The sequence below is a fragment of the Dipteris shenzhenensis genome, chromosome 26, assembly GCF_047967505.1.
Source record: "Dipteris shenzhenensis isolate YYH24624 ecotype China chromosome 26, Dip_SZ_1.0, whole genome shotgun sequence".
In the NCBI taxonomy this organism is placed as follows: domain Eukaryota; kingdom Viridiplantae; phylum Streptophyta; class Polypodiopsida; order Gleicheniales; family Dipteridaceae; genus Dipteris; species Dipteris shenzhenensis.
Window position 1 is genome coordinate 47,617,614 of NC_141621.1, and position 22,181 is coordinate 47,639,794.

Sequence of the window (22,181 nt, forward strand, 5' to 3'; positions counted from 1 at the left end):
CTTTAATGGAACCAGATTAAGAGAAAGAAGTATGATCTTGTGTTTTCTTAATGATCCTGAAAATTTTTAGTCATTCATATTATGTTAATGAGCCTCGTCTTGTCCCATCTCCCCACAGTCCCCCTAATGTTTACCTCAAGATCATGTCTTGAAGACAGTGGCTAGCATCATAACCTGGCATATTTTGGGTGTGTTTGCAACCTAGCGATGAGGATGCATCAAACTTGCCTTACAGCCTAGTTAATGTATGGCAGGATATTGTTTACACTTTGTGTTTGATTTGGGAACACAGATGATAAGATTTTAGAAAAACTTTTGAATCTCATGCGCATTTATGTAAGGCCTAGCCTATAGGTGAAACCAGCCTCAAGGCCAACAAGAGGGTGGTAAAACAACTAACCAGCTAAGCTTTCACATTAAAATATTCAGCAAACACTTCAAAACACAGATTGGGGGAGCTAGAGTACTCTTGCTCAAATACAAAGACACAGACTGGCCCCAAAGCCTTGGCACCCCTTTCCATATTTCTTTATTAAATGAAGAGTCCAGCAAATAGATTATACAATAAGTACAATCTCACTTGCATTCAGTGCTCTTCCCACTCTCAGTAGGCATCAGTATCACAAACATTAGCCATGCAGGACTCTGCTCGCACACCCATGTGACCTTAGGCATCCATTCTCAGTGCGCAAACACCTGCATTAAACCTGGGAGCTGTTACTAGCAGCCCATACAGGACCACACACTCCCCAAGCAGCCACAAGCGTCCACCAACTCACTGGGATACCCAAACAATGGGTGAAAGCATAACTGGTCTGGCAACAATGCTTGGAAGCAACAACTTAAACTGCAAGCCTTCACAGTGATCCACTATGAAGCATAACTGGTCTGCCAACAATGCTTGGAAGTAACAACTTAAACTGCAAGCCTTCACAGTGATCCACTATGCCAACTAGGCCTCTCCAAAACAGCTCACAACTCAAGGAATTCACAACAAGTCTTGTGTGTCCTCTTCACCAGCCCTGAGCTTAGTCAAGCTCATTCACGAGCTGGTGCAAACCATTCATGAACTCCATGGTGCCCTGCCAAGCTGAGAATCTTCTCACTCAACCACTTTGGCAGCAGCCCGTTCCAAAAGCAATGAATGGGTGTTGTACAGCCATATAACTTTGCAAATCCTGCAGCCTCTGGTCGTCACACGGCCCGTACCCCAGCAAGGAATCTTCTCCATACAGCCCGTGAGTAATGGCTGGTATCTTCCGTACAGCCCATAAGTACTCAGCCGAATCAAACCGTACGGCACCAGCACATACAAACACATTAACTGCTCACATACGGATTGTCCGTACAGTCCGTACTGCAGCAGCAGTATCCAGCCCATTCCTCCCGTACAGCCCACCACTACCAGTCTGTACAGCAGCCATACCATGGGTTTTAGAAGCCATCATCGCCTTTTCTTCTCCATGCATGTTCCCGCTACGTTTCTCCAAAGTCACATCTCCCTTTTTCCTATCGGCCCCCCCACGTTGATCCAAGGCCTTCCTTTCTTTTTTTGTTTGCATGGGCATGCCACATGGCAGCCCACGTCTTGGCTTGCCCCCAAGGGCTTTAATTTGCCCCTAGGCCCCCTCCAATGGGACCTGTTTAAAACCCCCACCAATGACCAACTTCAATTTCTAAGGTTCTTTGGGCCCCTCTTGGCCCTAGACCTCTCATTTGCCCCCAAGGCACAATTCCCTAGGGAGAATCTTGCACACCCACATCCCGTGACCTTGCCAACTAAATTCCTAGGGTTGGGCCCACAAGCAAGTACAAAACTCACGCCCTCGTGACAATAAGCACCTTTTATATTCTCATAGATCAAGGAATCTAAAACTTCAGTAGGCCACCTTAGAGGAAGCAAAAGGAGGATTCTAAAGATTGATGTAGCTTTAACTCTTGGCTGAGTCCTTATATATGAGAGACAACATGGCCGCATTAGATGGATGGGGGCCTTTTTAAGAATAGGCATCCTGCTACAGTCATTGGTCTTGGATGAGATACAAATGAGGATGCCTTGATCTTTGATGTGCACGGTCGAGGCAGGCTATCCAGGTCCATGGATGGGAATATTGCCATGGATGCTTCTTTCAGCCGGTCGGGATTGTGGGGCGTGTGGAGCAACATTTTTTGGCTTTAGGATGGTATTTGGATCCCCGTTCAGAGGACATCCCCTTAGGTTCGTGGAGGATTTGGCTTTATGGGGGTGTCCCCATAAAGTACTTGAAATGGGACCCTGGCGAATGGGAGTAGATTGATGTAGGAAATCATGACAAAGCCTCCCATTCTTCCACTACACTGTTAATAATGACAAGATGTTTCAGCTCACTGTTAGGGGTTAGAAGCTCTCGAGATCCTCTCAATGGGGGGAGGATTTCACATTTCTGCACACTTGCAGAATCTTTTTGGAAAAGGCTTTAGAAGTCTCTCAAGAATAGAAAATTCACTGTTTTCTCTCAGCTTCCTATTCATGGGGGCATTGCAGTAAATCTTTGAGGTCCAAGTTTGGGGCTTTCCTCTTCTTGCCCATGTTGCCTTTCTGATGAGGAGTCCATTCAGCATTGCCTTTGAGATTGCAGACAAGCCAGGCTTGGTTGGAAGGGGATTGCGGGACTTTTGAGTACATGTTCTCCCTCCCTTTTCTTAATCACTCTCTATCTAGGCCTCAGGTGTTTTATTAGATGCTCTCTAGATGTTATCCCTTCTTGTGAATCGCATGATCTGAAGGTCAACTTTGGCAAAATCAAGGTCATGATCTTCAATACATCTCGGGTCATGATGCATCGGGAGCAATTTACTTTTGACAGGTCACCGGTCGAGATTGTTTCATCATATACCTATTTGGGGGTTATCGTTTCCAGACCTATTTTCACCATGAGATTGGCGATGCAGCTCGCTTGAGCCGAGGTATGCCTCGTTGTCCAGATTGGAGAGGCAGTGCTTCCGTTCACATTTTCAGGACCCTCGGATCAAATGCCTGCTCTTTGACTCCTCGGTTTGACCAGCAAGGATGTATGGCAGCCCGTGTTGGGGGCCGGACTTATCAGATACTGAGTGGGCTCGTGTGGAGCGACTACAGGTCCTTATGCTATCACGGATGATTCGCAGTAAGTCGTCAGTTCATCACCAAATCATTCAAGCTGAGTTTGGATCTCCACCACTGCAGCTTGATGCAACATTTCAAGTCATTACCTACCTATATCAAAGTCAAGGCATACGGAGATCACACCTTTGGACGCATTAGATTATCATTGTTGACATTGTCCTCTTCCATGATACTATCAGAGACAAGCGACCAGAGATGTTGGTTTGCACACACAGTGAGATGGTTTGAGCGACTCGGGTTACATATGGATAGACTTCCTCCCTTCCAGTACAGCATTGATGTGAGGGCTTTATTAATCCACCAAGATATACACTGGTTCATTTACCCCATTCCTTGAGGATCTCCATTGGCTAGTTCCGAGTCTCTTCACATAGACTCCGTATTGAGAGTGGTCGGGTAGAGGGTCTACCCAGGGGGAGCAACGCTTATGCACTTTGTGTGGCCTACAAAAGGTTGAGTCATAGGAACATTTCTATTTTTTCAAAAAGATTACTTCATTAAGTATGAATGAAAGCTGCAGGAGCAAGCTCAAATGCGGGAGTACATCATGCCATGCATGAAAGAAAAAATAGCTCAAAAAGACCTAACAAAAATTCAAGGTGGAGGCTGAAAATACCACCTCAACCCTGAAGAAGACTCAAAGAAGAACGGAGATCCTCTCCAAACTCTGAAAAAAGTATCTCTCCTGGCTATAGCTGCTCTGGAGAATCCCTAGATGCTCGCCCAGATGGCCATCAGTGTGTGTATAGTATCAATCCATATACTGGCCAGAATATGCCAAGCTGCAATGCCTCCAGAATCTGGGAAGGGTGAATCTGTGAACCCTCGCCTCCGTACATCTAGCCCTCCAAATATGCCAAGCTGCAATGCTAGCCAAAATCTCCCAAGATGTGTCTACCGAGGCATAAGCATCTCTGAAAGGAGTGAAAGGAACATCGTGGAGAGAGTATGACTCCATAGAGTGTCATCGTATAATAAAGGATGAGTCTGAGTCCTGTCCCTCGAAAAACACCTGAGGTCCAGTAAGAGAGAACCATGCCACTGATCCCTAAGTCATGAAGAAGGGTGCTCTATGAAATATGCAAAGAATCCTGGCAACACCCTTCCATATCGTCCTCGCCTGTCTGCACTCCCAAAGGCAATGCTGCACTAACTCAACTGATGTGTGGCATCGAGGACAAGTAGGGTCAGAACCTGGATCTCCATAGGTTCACTGCAATCCCTCCATGAATAGAAAGCCAAAAGAAAAGAGTGATCTTTCTATTTCTGAGGGATTTCCAGAGCCTCCTCCAAAAGTTTTTCTGCACCTCTACAGAAATATGAAAACTATCGCAATGAGGAGCCCTGGCCTCCAACCTCTACTACTAAGCTGAAATCTCCTAGCATTTCTAACTATGTAGCAAAAGAAGGGGATGCTCTTCTCTCGGTGCCCTTCATCAATCCACTCCCACTTCCCTAGGTCCCACTGCAAGAACTTGATGGGAGAACCACCATATAACTAGATTCGCCAAGACCCAAGTGCCAGAAGAATAGAGTCAGGATCAAGAGACCACTGTGAGTCTGTGCCCCACTCCATGTAACCTGCAATCCTAACAGGCTGAAAGGCAATCCTACCATACTTCTCAAAACTTCAGATGATATTCTTTTGAAGGTCGAAGGAGCATTTCATCTTCAGACGCCCGGTTTACTATGAGATCCGAGGACGATTTTATTGTTTATTCAGAGAGAGCTCCGGATTGCTATCCTGATTTCTCTTTTTTCCAAATTAGGTGTATGGCCGCGTTCATTGATGAGGCAGTCAGGCATCGTGAGCGCCTACTCCGATCTCAAAGATAGCAGGAGGACACCCTTGTAGACTCTTCTTAGAGCATGATCACAGAGTTCTTCTAGCCAGACCACATAAACTCCCCTCCAACAGACCATAGGCATAAACGAGCCCCAGAGCCAGTGACACGGTAGCTCAGGCCGAGGGTTGATGCACAGATTACACTTGGGGGCATTCCTTCCATGTTCAAGTGGGAGTGCAACCGACTAGGGTCACTGTCGCCCTTGTTAGACGTAGAGCTGTGACTAGTAGACAGCCCAGGGTTGCATCCACAAGGAGCCGACAGCACTCTATTTCTGATTTCATGCTATCGCTCCCTCACTCTTGACAGGGGGGGAACATAGTAACCTTGGAGAACACTTCACTTTGTATTATGAGGACAGTCGTTCTAATGATGATGTTGATGATAGTGATGATGTAAATGACTACTATTTTGATATGACCATATAGGATATAGCCTTTGCTTTTGTATGGGTGTGGACGCTCGGTTAGTATCTCCACCCTTTCAACTGGGTTGTATGAGGTTTCTCACAGTCTCATAGACCCATCGGTCTTTTGAAGACTTTCTTTCTTTCTTTCTCCTTACAAGACTGCACAAGCCTCAGTTGACACTTGCTAGGATTTATAGCGAGCATTTCAGCCTACATAGAGGCACTTGAGGATTCCTACATCCAGCGTTCTCACGCCATGGTTAGTGTGTACATATGCACTTGGGTCATCTTGTCGAGCATGTAAGGATCCTCTAGGCTGCTTCCGCAAGTAGGACTTTTCCCCTCAAGGAGAGAAGCTGTCCTTTCTTATCGAAATCAATACAAGTTTGAGGTGGCATGTCTAGCTTCAATCCTAAATCTTCTCTAGGTTTGTTTGTTGAGTAGGACTTGCCCCCCTCCACGGTCTTTTGCATGCTACACATGGTGTATTCTTGCCTTGAACTTTCTGCTCTTGGGGCCTTTTCACAATCAATAGAAGTCTTTTTCTTGGGGGCCAAAAAAAGTATATAGTCCCCACACTAACTTTTAACACTTGCTCCATGTTTATCTTAGGTGATAAGCTAGAAACTTGAGAAGAGGGCCACAGATAGCGGGTCTCTTCCTTTTGTCAAATGCCCTTGGGGATAGCTAGTCGTTCTATGGAATTATGTATGCACATTATAATGTATCTCTTATTTCTATGGGCAAAGAAGACAATGTGTTTAGCAAGTTCTGATAAACATGTCAAGAAAGTATGCAAGTGTCACTAACATAAATTTATTTAATTATGCAACCATCAACAGAAGTATCAAGTGTCACTCCCCATATATTTATTTAAGTGCAATACATATTACACACCTAAATGCCCTAACTATGGTTTAACCAAGAATAGGTATAAGGAAAGACAACCCTATGATCAAATGCATCTATGGTCTGAGAGTAATCTGACCCACTAGTTGGCAACATCCAAGGTTGAGACTAGGATAACATGATATTGGCATTGCCCAAGACTTGTGGCAGAATCAAGCCTAAGGGTAAAATTAACCTAAGGTTGGGATTGAAGCTACCGAGGATGAAGTCTAGATGACTTTGGAAAACCCTCAAGAGAGAGATATTGTAAGGAAAGCATCTCTAATCCAAGAAAAGCACACTAATTAGGGGCATGATGTTTATATATAGGAGTAGGTGCCACATATAGCAAATCTAGGCTTATAAATCTAATTCAAGAGTGTCAAAAAAACCTAGATCATTGGCTAGTTCCTCCACACAGCCGAAATAGAAATGGATCATGTGTGTGCAACAAAACAATCCCTAGAGAGAAGGGAATGCTTTAATTCAAAAACTTCAATTGTCCATGTCCAGTCCATGTCCACAAGAGAGAGTTTACAAGCACCAAATTCAGGAGATAGACAACAGTAGAACAATCCAAAAATATCTCAGAGTATATTGCACAACCGCTATCGTGGATGCTCTATGGTAAGCACAAATACTGCTCGTACTTCTGTCCTTGCACTCCTTAGGTTGCGTGCTCCTCTGTGAGCTTCAGTGACCACCCGTAGTGCAGCTCCTTGAACAGCACCCTCCTACATACTATGCTATCCTTAGGGCTCTAGTTATGCAGCAAGTGATGCTCCTCAGTGAGTGAGGGCTGCTGAACTACGTAATGTGCCCACACATGGGCCTATCTATAGAGGGCTCCAAGCCCCCTCGTCTGTAGATCCAGCCAACCAGCCACAAACTTGGGCAGCCCAGTCTGCATTAACCTGACCAGAACAGGCCTATGTTAGGCCACCTCTTCTAACAACCTGTCAGGTCACTTACTTCTCTAAAGGATAATGCCGACCGACCCTTATGAGGTGATGCTATCTCAATTTGAGTGTAACATTCCTTCCCTCTTCCAGCATCAACGTCCTTGATGATGAAATCTGGAAATGCTCTCCGCATCTGGTATATGGATTTCCAAGTCGCTTCTAATAGAAATAAACCATGCCATGCAACCAACACCATGGGTATCTTCCAATTGCATACTTGCATTGTTCCTCGGTCTAGGATTCTTGTTCGTTTGTGCCTTGCATTATCCTCTATCTCCTGAGACAAAATAGTACCCTCGATTAGTGAGTCACCTGGTAAAACTATTTTAAAAGAGAAACATGAAACAATGAGTGCACCTTTACATCGCTGTGGTAATTCCAATCTATATGCGACAAAAACTTGTGAGCGTGAGGGAATTCTGAGAAAAACTTTTTCTCCTTACTTAAAATTGTCGAAAAGATTTGTTTTCATCTGCATACGTCTCAGCTCTATCCATAGCTTGGCACATATTGGCTCTCGTAGCATCTCCCGCATCTGATATATTTTGCGGCACTTATCACTTTCTGAGATATTCCAACCATACTTGGATTTGCTGGTCTATAACCATTATTCAACTCGAACTAGAGGAATGTTTTCTATCATTGTAGGCAAACTCCAACAATGGCAACCAATTATTCCACATATGTTGCCTTAATGATACATATGCTCTCAGCATATCCTCTAAGGTTTGGTTGACTCTCTTCGTCTGACCATCCATTTCAGGATGATCCCCACTACTCATTCCCAACTCAGTCCTTAGTACCTCGGGATGATCCCCACTAGCCATTCCTAACTCTATCCTTAGTACCTGAAATAGTAGAGTCCAAAAATAGTGGTAAAGACAAGGAGCTGCTGCTCCTCCCTGACCTCCTTGCTACCCCTCAGCCTCTCCCCCTTCCTCTCCCTCAGCCCCCTCTCTCAGTCCCTCTGCCCCGCCCTCGCTCATCCCCTCTCTCCCGCCCCCTCCCTCGCCCTCTCAGAACCTCTCTCCGACTCCCTTCCCGCACCCCCTCTCCCTCCCTTCCCCCACCTCCTCTCCCCCACCCCCTCTCCCTCTCCTCTACCTCCCCTCCCCCGCTCTCTTTCCCCCTTCCCACCTCCTCTCCCCTATGAAATCGGCCTTCAGGAAACTAAAGGGCAGTGAAGCTCTACTAAACTGTCAAAAGTCTCAAATACAGCCACAATGCATCATGCCAAACACTTCTACTTAAATTCACTTAGAAAACAAACGGAATAACAATTGTGTGGAGGCTATAATGCCCATGCTCAATGAAAACAGTACACAAGACACCCATTGGCCCCAAATGCCTTGGCGCCCCTTATCAGTATTTATTTAATTCTTTTAAATGAAAAATGCTTTACACCAGGGGTCACACCTGCATTGTTCCTCTTGCAATTCCTCTGACTATCTTATGGGCATCTATTCCATAGTGCACCACTAGGATCCAACTGGCAAGGCAATCTCAAGCATTCACTTCTGTCTTGAACCAGCTGAAAGCATCAAAGCATCCAAACTAACATGCAAACTGTGCTCAAGGTAGCCTCAAGGCTTTCACATGCATCAACACTGTCCCCTGGCCACCAGAAAGGATTCCATACACAAGAAAAACACTGCAAATAGCCTCAAACCAAGAAAAGGCAACCAAAAGAAGACAGAAACCAAATACCCACTGTTTGTGGCAGAGGGGCGAGCTCTTTCCTCGCACCTATTCCCTTGTCCAGGCTCCCGGCAAGGTGTAGGAGTCTTCCACTTCACCTGCCCCCTCTCCCTTGACTCCTCTCCCCCTCCCCCTTCCCCTCTCTCTTCCCTCCCCTGCCTCCCCTTTGCCCCTTCCAGCCCTCTCCCCCCTCCCTCAGCCCCTCAACCCCTCTCCCTCTCCTCCTCAGCCTATCCCCTTCCTGTCCCTCCCCTTCTTCCTCTCCTGCAGCAGCAATTTTGAGTGAGACGAAGCTTCATCGTGTTGGAATCAACCTTTTTACCTCAATCGACAGATGCATTCCCATTCAGCCAGTCCTCAACTGCTTCCACTGGTCACAAGACAAGTCATTTTCTCTAAAGTCAAGTTGCAGCAACTCCAAAAGGACGTATAGCTTGAAAGCTCTACTCATCTCTTCGCCACACATCTTTGGGTCCCATCCTTACAGGTTACATGCCAGCAGGGACCGGATGCTCGTAGCCGTACAGGGAGACCTCAACCACATCTCATAGACATTCGCTTATTACTGGGACTAGGCTTCTTCTAGGTCGTTTTTGATACTCCTAAGTCTGTGGCTACAATGCTTCAGACTAACCCCTTGGTGCTAAGCTCTAGGAGGATCTTTCTCTCGCACTTCACTTTGGGTTTCGACACTATTGTGGAGGACAATCAGATTAATCCTCTCTTCATCACATTTCTTGGCCTCCCTCAGGTGTACCAAGGACTCCTTCCTACCATTGGAGCCACTTTTGGTTTGGTCGCAGAGATCGCCCCTCTCCCCGGCATGCCTTCTTCAGCAGTAGCGGAGGTAGATAAGTCGGATGGGGTGCCGAGAGTTAGGGTCTTGGTTTTTGACCCTAACATCATGTTATGCTTCAGCGTCGAGATGGCTCTTTCTTTCGCCAGAGATTCGAGATTACTAGCAAATAGGATCAGTGTAGGATATACCCCTGGGCACTTTGCTAGAGATAGCCCAAGGAAACCAAGAAGTCTTTTGGTGGGACACCTACTCCTCGCCCTACACCTTTGATTCGAGCTACCAGGACAGTTCCAGTGACACACCCAACACTAGCAGCACATCCCCAAGACCTCAGCACCGTTCGCACCTGTTGCCCCTCGATGGGTACACTAGTCTGGGTTATTGATCCTCCACCTTCTTTACAGTAGGCATGGATACAAATGTCCCAGCCTCCGTTCCACCACATGTAGTTCCTGAGGGGCCATCTAGTGCCTCACTCCCTACCACAGATACCTTAGATCCACCTATGGACAGGACCAGTGGTGATGCTCATTCTGATTTTCACGCTCCACCTCCTATCTCTTTTACTCTTCGGTCTACAGAGGCAAGGGGGTTGCCTCTCCTTCACCTTCTTTGAGTACACGGATTTTTCGTACTCCTCTGCCATGCTTGATTCATAGGAACTCCTCTCTACTGGCAGATTTGGCGGATATTGGGAGGAGGAGTTTGTACCCTCCACTTTTGGGAATATTGTTATGGGAATCCCTATGAACAGAGCATCCCCCTCTATAGATGTAGGGGTCCTTTCTCCCGTGGATTTTCCTCCCCTTGGCAGGAGGGAGTCTACCCAGGAGAGGTTTGTTACACCAGGGGCAAGAATGCCTTCCCCCCCCCCTTTTCGGCTATGGTGCATGAGCAAGCACACAACAGCCATCTAATTTCTTTCTCTACCTAAACCTCTCTCTCTCTCTCTCTCTCTGAGTCTCAACTTCTCAGTTTATCAGCTCCAGTCTTTTTTGTACTTGTGATTTTGAGCTATATAGCTTAGCACTCAGCAAGGTGTTAGAAATGACCCAACAGAGGGTACGCACAGCGGAAGACTGATAGAATTGCCTAGGAGCTCACACAGTGTGCATGTGGGGTGTGGAATCACAAACTTCTTAACTTATGTGCATAGATGTGCAAGCCAGTAAATAGACAATGCTCAAAGACAAATATAGAAGCAACCCTTTATATTTCCGTCCGTCCACAAAATGGGACAGGATACAATACCAAAAGGTTCTCCTACTAGATGTCAAGCACTTCTAGATCTCTGAGCCCATGTGTTCCACCTCGAGCAAATGTAGACTCTCTGTCTAGTGTGTTCTTCTCCACCTTACTGTTGGAAAGGTCACCTCCCCATCTGTAAGCCCCCAAATGAGGAGAGCATGGGGGGGTGAACCTAGGGTTTGAGTGTCTGTCACATGGGCATCTGATTGGATGCCATGTGGGTACCTGGAGCTAGGATGGATCTGCAGTAGCAAAAGGCGAAGTAGTAGCCAGCACAAGGAACCCGTACGGCGCAGGACACGTGGCTGGGAAGAGGGCCTGGCAGAGGCACAGACATGGCAGGGAGTGCAGGCCCAGATCTGCAGCAGGAAATGTGACTGTCAGTGGGCAGGTGGCAGGCCTTTTATAGGCTGCATATTTGCCTTGAATGGAGGGCCAAAGGCTCTGGAAGTTTGGGCCATAAAAGGCCTGGGTTGTGTGCCTTATAGGGCTGGACCAGCCACAGACTGGTCGGCCAGTCTGTACCAGGCTGGTCGGTTTTTATCAGCCCCCCCTTGGGGCCTATATAAGGAGGCCATTCAGGCCTCATTTTATTATCACTTGCAGCAGCAAATCCAGAGCAGAAAGGAGCAGCAGGTAGCCACCCTCTGAACCTACATTCAGGAGGATAGAGAGGTGCTAGCAGGGCTGCAGACTTAGCCAGGAAGCTGCCCACCTAGGCTGGTTCCCAGACAGCAAGGTGGAGAGGATCATCCTAGACGGAAAGTTTACTTACGCTCGAGGTGGAGCACGCGGACTCTAGTCTAGAGATAGCCAGCAGATAGGAGAAGGACTTTGTGGTAAGATCAGAGGACCACACCATTGGTGGGACTCTGGATCTGTCTCTCTTGTATTGTGTCCATAGTTGTGGACGGAAATATATTATTTGGTGGTTTCTCTATCTAGTTTGGTTCATTGTCTATTGATGAGTCTGCACACCTATTGAATGCACATAAGTAAAGAAGTTTGTGATTCCACACCCACACCGCACACTGTGTGAGCTCCTGGGCATTATTTCCGCTGCGTGTACCCTCTGTTGGGTCTTTTCTAACATGGTATCAGAGCCCAAGTAGGAGGCTCACAAGTGTGGGAGCCTGAAGGCAGGGACCTTGCTGAAGGACGACCCTGATTCAGAAGCTCTAGGGAATCGACTTCCACGACTGGAGGATTGTGCCCTTGCGAGAAGGAGGGTGACTCAGGTTCAGTCAGGTGCGTTCAGAGTTCTGGTTTACTGAATTTGAGTTTGGTTGACTTTGCTGTGTGGTATATACAGCAGAGATGTCAACAGCCTCTTCAGCCCCTGCTATCCCTTCCTCCTCCTCCAGTTTTCTCTCTTTCACTATCCCTAACTTTGGAGAGTCTGGGAACCTCGACGGGACTAATTACCCGATCTGGAAAGTGAAGATCCAGAGTCATTTAGTGGCTCGGAAGTTGTGGAAGCTGACCACGGGAGAGGAGTTGAAGCCGACAGACATGGTGGACAGTAAAGGGAAGGTACTCATGGCAGTAGACAGAGAGGAGCTTGAAGCTTGGGAAGAAAGAGATGCCCATGCCCTGGCAATAATCATAGGGACTATGGCGGACTCTGTTCTTCCGCATATCTAGCTGGCCGAGACGTCAGTAGAGGCGTGGGCCACCTTGAAGGATCTGTACGAGACAGATAATACCTCCCAGATCGTGCTTCTTCAGCATCAACTCTACAATCTTGATATGGAAGAAGGCGATACGGTACATAGCCATTTGATGAAGGTCAAGGTGGTGCGGGATCAGTTAGCAGCAATTGGTCAGAAGACAGACTCATGCCATCTGGCCTTGATGGTACTGAGGAGATTGCCTCGGAGTTTCAAGAGCTTTGTTACGGCTGTGACAGCAGGACAGAGGACCAAACCTCTGACATTTGAGGAGTTGTGTCCATTACTGTTACAGGAGGAAGCTCGGGAGAAGCTCTACAACGAGGACAAAGATGACAAGGCGATGCTAGTGAAGGATTCCGCTGGTAAAGGAAAGGGCAAGCCTAACGGTGGCAAGTCCAATAAAGATGACTCTGACGATGAGGGGACTTCGAAGAGGAAGCACAAGAAGAAGTGTTTCTATTGTGATACGCTCGGACATTTTGCAAAGGACTACAGAAAGAAAAAGGCAAATCTGAAAAAGAAATAGGAGTCTGACCCAGATTCGGAGGGAAAGGCCAAAGCAAATGTGGTAATCGAAGAATTGTTCCTAGTGACATCACCGAGTGTTACCGAGGTCAGGTATGTTGATCCAGAAGTCACAGTAAGGATGTCTGACATAGAGATGTGGGTCGACGAGGAGTCAGATACCTTTGTGAAGGTGAAGGATAGTATGGAGCGCTTGGAACCTTCCAGGTGTGTAGCTGTTGATACTGACACGAGGGTGGATTCCATGGAAAGCCCTGGGGTCTCATGGTCAGATGGTTGCTGGACTTCAGAAGGGGACAGTACACGATTACACAGGATCTTGACGGGTGCCTCATTGAGGTACAGGGTTTGCCTTTAGAGCCAACATTCCGACAGTACAACAGTCTGGATGTATTTGATATTCTGCATTTGAGCCTTTATAGCATGCTGTGGGGAGATTCTGCTCTTCATTTGTCTCAGGTGATAAGAGATTGGAAGGAATTGGCCTTCTTCGAAGGCAGAAGGGGAAGTATTGGTGCTTCTTCAAATCTTGGACGCAGATTGCTAGAAGGTGGTGGACAAAGAGTACTGAAGCCAGAAGAGTACCTGCTTGAGAACTCAGCGAGAGTTCAAGGTCCAAGTTATCTGAAAATATTCATTGGTTACAGACCTTGCCAAAGGAAGGACGGGTTGAAACAGACCCTCAGAGCATGGTGCCTGGAAGACTCCAGGTTGTTCACTCATTATGAGGGGGACGACTGGAAGATCGTGACGGCTGGGTTGCTCGAGTTCAGAGGCGGGAATGTGACTGAAGGAGGTGGTACCAGGACGTGCTACCAGAGATGGACCTGTGTACCAGGATGGTGTGCGGAAGCAGAACCGGCAGACCTGGTGGAGCAGGAGCCACTGGATGAAGAGTCAGAAAAAGATTTCGACACCGAAAGGTTCCAGAGGACTACGACCAGGGAGTTACTGGAGCATTTTCATCGACGTGTTGGCATTGGGCCGAGATGTGTCGGTGAGAGGGGGTGTTGGAAAGGTCACCTCCCCATCTGTAAGCCCCCAAATGAGGAGAGCATGGGGGGGGTGAACCTAGGGTTTGAGTGTCTGTCACATGGGCATATGATTGGATGCCATGTGGGCGAGAATCAAAGAGATGGTGGGTACCTGGAGCTAGGATGGATCTGCAGTAGCAAAAGGCGAAGCAGTAGCCAGCACAAGGAACCTGTACGGCGCAGGACACGTGGCTGGGAAGAGGGCCTGGCAGAGGCATAGACATGGCAGGGAGTGCAGGCCCAGATCTGCAGCAGGAAATGTGACTGTCAGTGGGCAGGTGGCAGGCCTTTTATAGGCTGCATATTTGCCTTGAATGGAGGGCCAAAGGCCCTGGAAGTTTGGGCCATAAAAGGCCTGGGTTGTGTGCCTTATAGGGCTGGACCAGCCACAGACTGGTCGGCCAGTCTGGTCGGCCAGTCTGGTCCAGGCTGGTCGGTTTTTATCAGCCCCCCCTTGGGGCCTATATAAGGAGGCCATTCAGGCCTCATTTTATTATCACTTGCAGCAGCAAATCCAGAGCAGAAAGGAGCAGCAGGTAGCCACCCTCTGGACCTACATTCAGGAGGATAGAGAGGTGCTAGCACGGCTGCAAACTTAGCCAGGAAGCTGCCCACCTAGGCTGGTTCCCAGATAGCAAGGTGGAGAGGATCATCCTAGACGGAAAGTTTACTTACGCTCGAGGTGGAGCACGCGGACTCTAGTCTAGAGATAGCCAGTAGATAGGAGAAGGACTTTGTGGTAAGATCAGAGGACCACACCATTGGTGGGACTCTGGATCTGTCTCTCTTGTATTGTGTCCATAGTTGTGGACGGAAATATATTATTTGGTGGTTTCTCTATCTAGTTTGGTTCATTGTCTATTGATGAGTCTGCACACCTATTGAATGCACATAAGTAAAGAAGTTTGTGATTCCACACCCACACCACACACTGTGTGAGCTCCTGGGCATTATTTCCGCTGCGTGTACCCTCTGTTGGGTCTTTTCTAACACTCACTGCATGTGAATCAGCCTAGGTGGGCATCACCTTGCTAGCTCAGTCTGCAGCTCTCTGTAGGTCTTCTTCACCTCTTGGGAGTAGGTCCAAGAATGCCTTAACTGCTGCTCCTGTCTGCTGCAGGTTTGCTGCTCCAGAAGATGATGATCTCAGCAACCTTCTGCCCTAGAAGACAGCCTCTCCCTGGAGCTAAGTCTGCAGCAACACCTCTCTCCTTCACTTCCTGTGTAGAGGCCCAAGGATGGTGGATATGCTGCTCCTTTCTGCTCCTCCCAAAGCTGCTTGGCTGGATGTCAAATGAGGCTTGAGGAGGGCTCTCCTTTTATAGGCCCTCAAGGGCCCCTTGTAGAAACCGACCAGCAGCCTCAATCTGGCCGACCCAAACAGGCCGACCAGGCTGCTGCAAAACTGCCCTAAAAGGGCTCTCATAACCAGGGCCCTTGGCCCACAAAACTAGGGCTTTTGGCCCTCACTTCAAGAACTGATGCCCTCTTATATATGCAGGGTCCAGCCCCCTTCTGCCCTGCCACTTTCTAGGCATGGTAGGCTGGCTGGAACCAGCCCTATACCTGGCCGACCAGGCTGCTGGTACCCCCCGCCATGTTGCGCCTCTGCCAGGCCCTTCTCCAGCGCCGTACAGTTCCGTACACCCTGCTGATGGCATCACGCCCTTCATAGGGCCCTGCTGCAGTCCGTACGCCTGCTCTGCAATTCCATCTTGCCAAGTCAGATCTAGGACTTCATGCCCCTGCCATCTCTTCTACACAAGGTCTCTTGTGCTGTCCACATGACAGCACACGTCCTGCCCATGTGGCAGCCCCATTATCTCCAGGTCTACCTCCCCCATGCTCTCCTCATATGGGGGCTTACAGATGGGGAGGTGACCATTCCAACACAAGGGCCCTAGCACGCCCTTTGTGGCTTGTATGAGTTTCTTTCCATTTGTTGTACTTTACTCCCATGGGCCCATGAGGCCTCCAGAGGACATTAATCTCTCTCTCTCTCTCTCTCTCTCTCTCTCTCTCACACACACACTTTTTTTGTAAAACCAAGATACTTATATTATAAAACATTCATTTACATCCAGGCCATGCTCAAAATAGAGCTACAGCCCTATCCATCAGAAGCAGTAAAAGAAAAGTTGAATACAAGAAACATCCAAATCTTCCTCATGTAAGGCATCATATAAAGACTGCCTTAATGAGGCTCTGAAAAACTCATAAGGATGCTGAAGAGGAGAATTCAGGTATGCTTGAATGCGCTGCAGCCAGAGGGTCCATAAGGCCCAGTATCTGTCTCTCTCTCACACACACACACACCCCTCTAACCTCTCCCTTAGCACAGTGTTTCCTCTTTCTATTGCTTGCGATGTGACTCAGATTCCTCCCCTCATCCCCTTTTTCCCAATCCTTTTCTCTTTTCTCCGATCCTCTTTCCCTTTCTTATGGCTTTCCTCCCCTTTTCTTTTCCTACTCATGCTGTAAACAGCATGTGAGAAAAAGGCAGAGGTTGATGTGGCGCATAGGCAAGTATGGTTGCTGATGTCCATTCATGAGAGGCTATGTAGCAGTTAGCTATGACGTCTTGGTGTAGGCATTTTACCCATGAGTTATCTAGCTCACAACATGGTGGGCACATAGGTGCTTCAATATACCGGCGAGCTGACTATGATGGAGATTTATAGTCTATTATGAGCTACGCGAGGCTGGCATAAAGATGCGATATGTTCGCAAAGGCGGCTATGAGCTTGAGAGTTGTTTGGTTGGTGAAGGCATCATGATAGGCTTTAGGCAAAACTTTAGTGAGATACCTGACAATAGGCTTTGCGCAGCCAGGCAGGCAAGCTTAGTGTATGGTGATGAAGAGTAGTGCTGATTGGCAAAGTGCCCGAGATGAATGTGATGAAGCATGGCGACATTGTGAATGAGGCGATGGCAAGTGTGGCTAGCAGCAAGAAGGCTTGGTGTATTGCGAGCTTGAGCGATGGGCCGAAAAGGCATAGCATGAAGATACAAAGCAAGCACGGAGACACGAGCAGTATCTCACACATGATGACATAAACCTTGGCTTCTAAGTTATGATTCGTGTGTCTATGAAGGTAGCTATTGCTATCATTTGGTCTCATGATTCATGGTGTTAGACAAGAACCTAATGTGCCATTTGTTACTCTTGTCTCCACGGGTTTATTGTGTTGGATTATGTTGATGCATATATGATGGTGGCTTTTAGATTTAGATTAAAGGGATCAATTGTGTGGGGTGATGCCTAGAGCAAGGAGGCTCACGTGACTCTTGTGGAGTTAATGGCTGCTAAATGTGTGTGTATGCTTTGGATGGGGTGATGGTCCAAAAGAAATCTAAATCCTCTGAAGCAACCTACCATTATGTACACAGCAGGATGAGATACTATTGGTTCAGTGATGGCAAGTGGGTCATAGATGGAGATGAACTCATGATCGTTTAAACACTTGTAGCATGGAAAATATTCCACTAGAAAGATTTATTTTCACATGATGCTAGCTTGGAGCTTGTCCCAACACATCACATATTCATGCCATATAGAGGGAGGCATGTTGCATCATCTTATTGTTTTGCACTCACCAAGGATGGTGAATGATTTTGTGTCAAGGGGAAATGTTGTAGGCCTTGTGGAGAATGGAGTAGGAGAGGGCTAAATGGGTTAAGGAGGAGAGTGACATGTGGCATAGAAGGAGTTATCCCACATATGATGGGTTGTGGAGCTGCCTTGGGGATGTGGCCATACTTGTATTGGAAGGGGACCTTTGTTTTGGGGAAGGGGATCTTCATTTGTTACCTTATCTAGTTTCATTAGTTGGCATTCTTTTCTTTTAGTCATTTGTGATTTTAGGTCACCTTACCCTAGGCCTAGGACACTACATAATAAACATGATTCAGAAAACCAAACAGCAGGATATTGATCACCAAAACAGGATTTATATATAAATTTCAATACCAGGTCCAATGGCTCACAACATCTACAGCAACAAGCCCTGTTTTGATTGAACGACCAGCAGTGTTGAATTCTTCGGAATCGTATTTTGTTCCCGCATATTTTTCATCCAAAATGGTAATTACTATTGTCAGCACAGCAAAAAATGCTCCATATGTGAAAATTACAGCATATCCTACACCCTGCAAAAGAAATGATAGCAATACAATTGTTAAATGCTGCAATTCCAACACGTGATTATCTTTACTATTGTGATATGCAAAATCTCAAAGAAATAATTCATCTGATTACATAGACTCATCTCCATCACGTCCCCTTTGACAAGTTACCAACATGTAACTCTCTAGCGGATATTTCTACACAGATTTTGTCCTGCACGGAAAGAGAAAAACAGCCATACAGACAGGGATGTTCTGCAGATACAGAAATCATGCCAAATTTTGATCAAAACAAGTCATGCTAAGGATACTAGGAGCAAAAGAAATCTTCATAGGTTGGCATTTCTGCTATGTGCATATGTTCGAATGTGCTCACCGCCATCTTCATTGAAGATTCAAATGATGGTGTCAGTTTTCTAATCACTATCTTCACTCAGAAATCCAATTGCCATTGTTTGGAAAAAGTGATGACCTATGGTAGTTCACTAAACTTCCCTTGGGATGATTTTGGGTTAGGAATAATTAAAGATAAAAAAAAGTGATAGGTAGACCTTAGGTCCTAGGTTGGGACTAAGAAGAACCAGACTTCTCGAGAATGCAAATGTGTGCAATGCATGCAGAATTTGAATGACAATTGGCCCTCCAATGGGAAAGAGCGCCCTCGTGAGAGTACTTGTTTCTATATCGACCTACATGCAAGGTGGGAGAGAGAAGGCGGATGAATGCAATATGGTAGTACAGAGAATGTTATGTGAGATTCACAAGGAAGGGTGATACCCTTTCATTAATGTCCCTTGAGATCACTCAAATTCCATCTTCCCATTTACACCTACCCTTATCCTATGACCCATGCACCTACCATTCAATGCACTCTAATGCACCCTTCCCTTTCCTATTGCCCCTAGGACCTAGACACGTGTGTGCACATCTTTATTACTAATCATTGGCCAATGTTACATAGTTTGGCAGTACTATTTACACCGCTTGATCGATCATAAATACAAACATATAACTGCACCATCAAATTGGCGCCTAACAATAATAAGGTTCTAATGACTATTAATTAACTAAATAATCCTCTCTCTTGTCATGACACTCCCTCTTGCTTGAAGGAGCAGAAGTCCTCTTCTCGATTATTGCTTGTCTCTTCCTCTTACGTGCACTTTCTCTTGTTACTTCTGCAATTGCACCGCCTCTTTATAATTTGTGAGTATCTGTGGAAAATCTGTAAAGAACTCTTCTTCCATCCATTGTGCATCACTAGCTAGCTCAGTTTGGTTTCGAGATTCTCTAATAGGGCTGTCCAGAAGTTGCTAATGAAACGGCCATCATTATTAGATACAATAGATTTTGGTAACCCATGTAACCTAAAGATTTCCCTGGCGAATAACCTTGCTGTTTTAGGAGCAGACAACTCCTTTTTACAGGGAATAAAATGAGCTTGTTTACTCAGCCTATCTATAATAGCGAAAATCTGCTCAAACGGACTAACCTTGGGGAAACCTAACACAAAATCCATTGTAATGTGTTCCCACCTTTCAGAGGGAATAGGCAAAGGCTGCAAAAGACCAGCAGTCTTACTTGTGTCAGATTTAATGCGCTGACATATGTCACATTGTTGAACGAAGGCTGAAACTTCATTGCAAACTTTAGACCAATGGAAGTACCTCTCAATATTATCAATGGTCCCTCTAATACCTCTATGTCCAAAATATGAACTCGCATGTAACTCACTCATGACTACATACCAAAATGTTTTGGGTACACATATATGGCACGTCCGAACAATAAGTATCCATCCACGATGGAATAGTCCTCTAAACCCCTGACCTCGTTACGCTGAATCTTCCCATAAATTTCAGCGAAGTCCTCATCTAAAGGATAAGCTTCAACCATCACTCCTAATGATTTCTCCTTAATCACAGAAAATGTGATTAACTTAGGGCTGTCTACTCAAAGCATCAACTACTAAATTCTCCTTTCATGGCTGATATTCAATATTTGGTTGCCCAAAGGATTGAATATATTCAGCCCATTTGATTTGCCTTGAAGAAACAATGGGTTGAGAAAACAAGTGCTTGATACTTTGATGGTTAGCCTTAATCTTGAAAGCATAACCATATAGATAATGCTTCCATAACTTCAAAGCATGAATGACTGCCAGTAACTCCTCCTCATACCTGATATATTTCAATTCAGGCCTAAAAGGCATGACCAAAAACTCATAATGTCCAGTGAGAGTGCGAAAAGCAGTCTTATGTTCATCTCTAGTTTTCATCCGAAGTTGATGATAACCAGATTTCAAATGCTATTTGCTAAAAACTTTAGCACCTTTAAGCATATCCAATAAATCATCCACTCTTGGAATCGGATACCGGTTCTTAATCATAAGTTTATTCAAAGCATGGTAATCTATACACATACGATATGATCCATCCTTCTTCTTGACCAATAAAACAGGTGCTCCAAATGGAGAACTACTTGGTCGAATCAAGCCTTTTTGCAATAGATTTTCAATTTGTTTTCCTACCTCCTCTATTTCTATCATGTTCATCATGTATGGGGCTCTACATGGAGGAGAAGCTCCTGGCTCTAAGTCTATGGCATGATCATCTTCTCTCTCCATAGGCAATTCGAATGAGTCATCTCTTGAAAATCGATCCTCATAAGCTCTAATGAATTGATTTCTCTCCTGATCTTCTTTTGAGATATGAAGATCTCGTGAATCCCGTATATACACAAGATTACAATCTACCTCACTTTTTACCAATCTTTTCGCTTGGGTAGGACTAATCAATGGAATTGTGTACACGTCTCAATCCCCTATGATCCATATGCACAAAGCAACAATGATGAGTATGAGGATAAGTAGCAGGGTTAAAATCATACCGCCATGGTTTACCTAGAATCATGTCAACGTCTTGTAAAGGAGCTGCTAGAAAATCCCATTCAATCTCTATATTTTTGTATACGAAAATGAATATTCTATACTATGGATGTGTCTTCTTCATTATGTCCCCTAAAATCTCTTGAGAGTGACATGGTTTTTATAGGTTCTGGTTTAAGATGGAGTAATTTTACCAATCTATCACTCACTAAGTCATAGTTACATCCATCATCTAGGAGAACCACTATTCTATGTACATTCACGAATCCATACACCTTAAAAAGATCATGAGGCCCAAAGGTATTGGCTGAATGGACAGCATTCAATATTGGCTCAATAGTCACGGTAGATTTCGAGGGTGAGGGTGACAAGGTAGAAGCCTCATCCTCCTGCTTGGACGCCTTGGCTTTCCCTTTTACTAAATTCGTATTGGCAATTTTAGCCAAGGGAACCGGAAACTTATGCAATACGTGCCCAGGCTTATGTTTCTTACACCCAAAACATTTTCCTTCCTTAATTAACTTCTTCTTCTCTTCTTCTCTTCTTCTGTCAAAGAAGGAAATGGCACCCATCCAGGACGTGATTGACTGTTCATATTCCTTACAAGAGCTTTACCCTTCCCTTTATATTCTTAAGCCGGTTTGGTTTCCTAAAAGTGGGTATGTTGTTGGTCTTAGATGTTGACCCACCCTCCTTGTTGAAGGGTTTACAAAGATTCAATTTCCTCTCGGCTATTTCAGCTAGCTTAGTGAGGTCATTGAGCATGGTCGGGTTAAATATTTCAACCTCGTATCTTACTTTTGGACTTAAGGCTGCTAAATACTTCTTTCGCCTATCTTCCTCACTCTTTTCACGTCACTCTAGAGAGAGTTTCCAAAACCTGGCTGTAAAATCTGCATTACTCTCATTATCGCACTGCCTAAAGCTCTCCCAATGAAAAG

At 45.9% G+C, this 22,181-nt stretch overlaps 1 protein-coding gene across 4 annotated transcripts in view; it reads right to left on the minus strand.

The window, feature by feature from the left end:
* The window catches only part of LOC147885185 (urea-proton symporter DUR3-like), a 186,109-nt gene that overhangs the window by 157,965 nt on the left and 5,963 nt on the right, over positions 1–22,181 (minus strand). For 2 of the 4 annotated variants that reach the window (XM_087397418.1, XM_087397419.1), the window contains exon 3: positions 18,199–18,377. The exons of the other annotated variants lie outside the window; for them this stretch is intronic. In XM_087397418.1, coding sequence (XP_087253544.1) covers positions 18,199–18,377 — 179 coding nt within the window. The remainder of the gene's footprint in view (positions 1–18,198; positions 18,378–22,181) is intronic. 4 annotated transcript variants of the gene reach the window in all.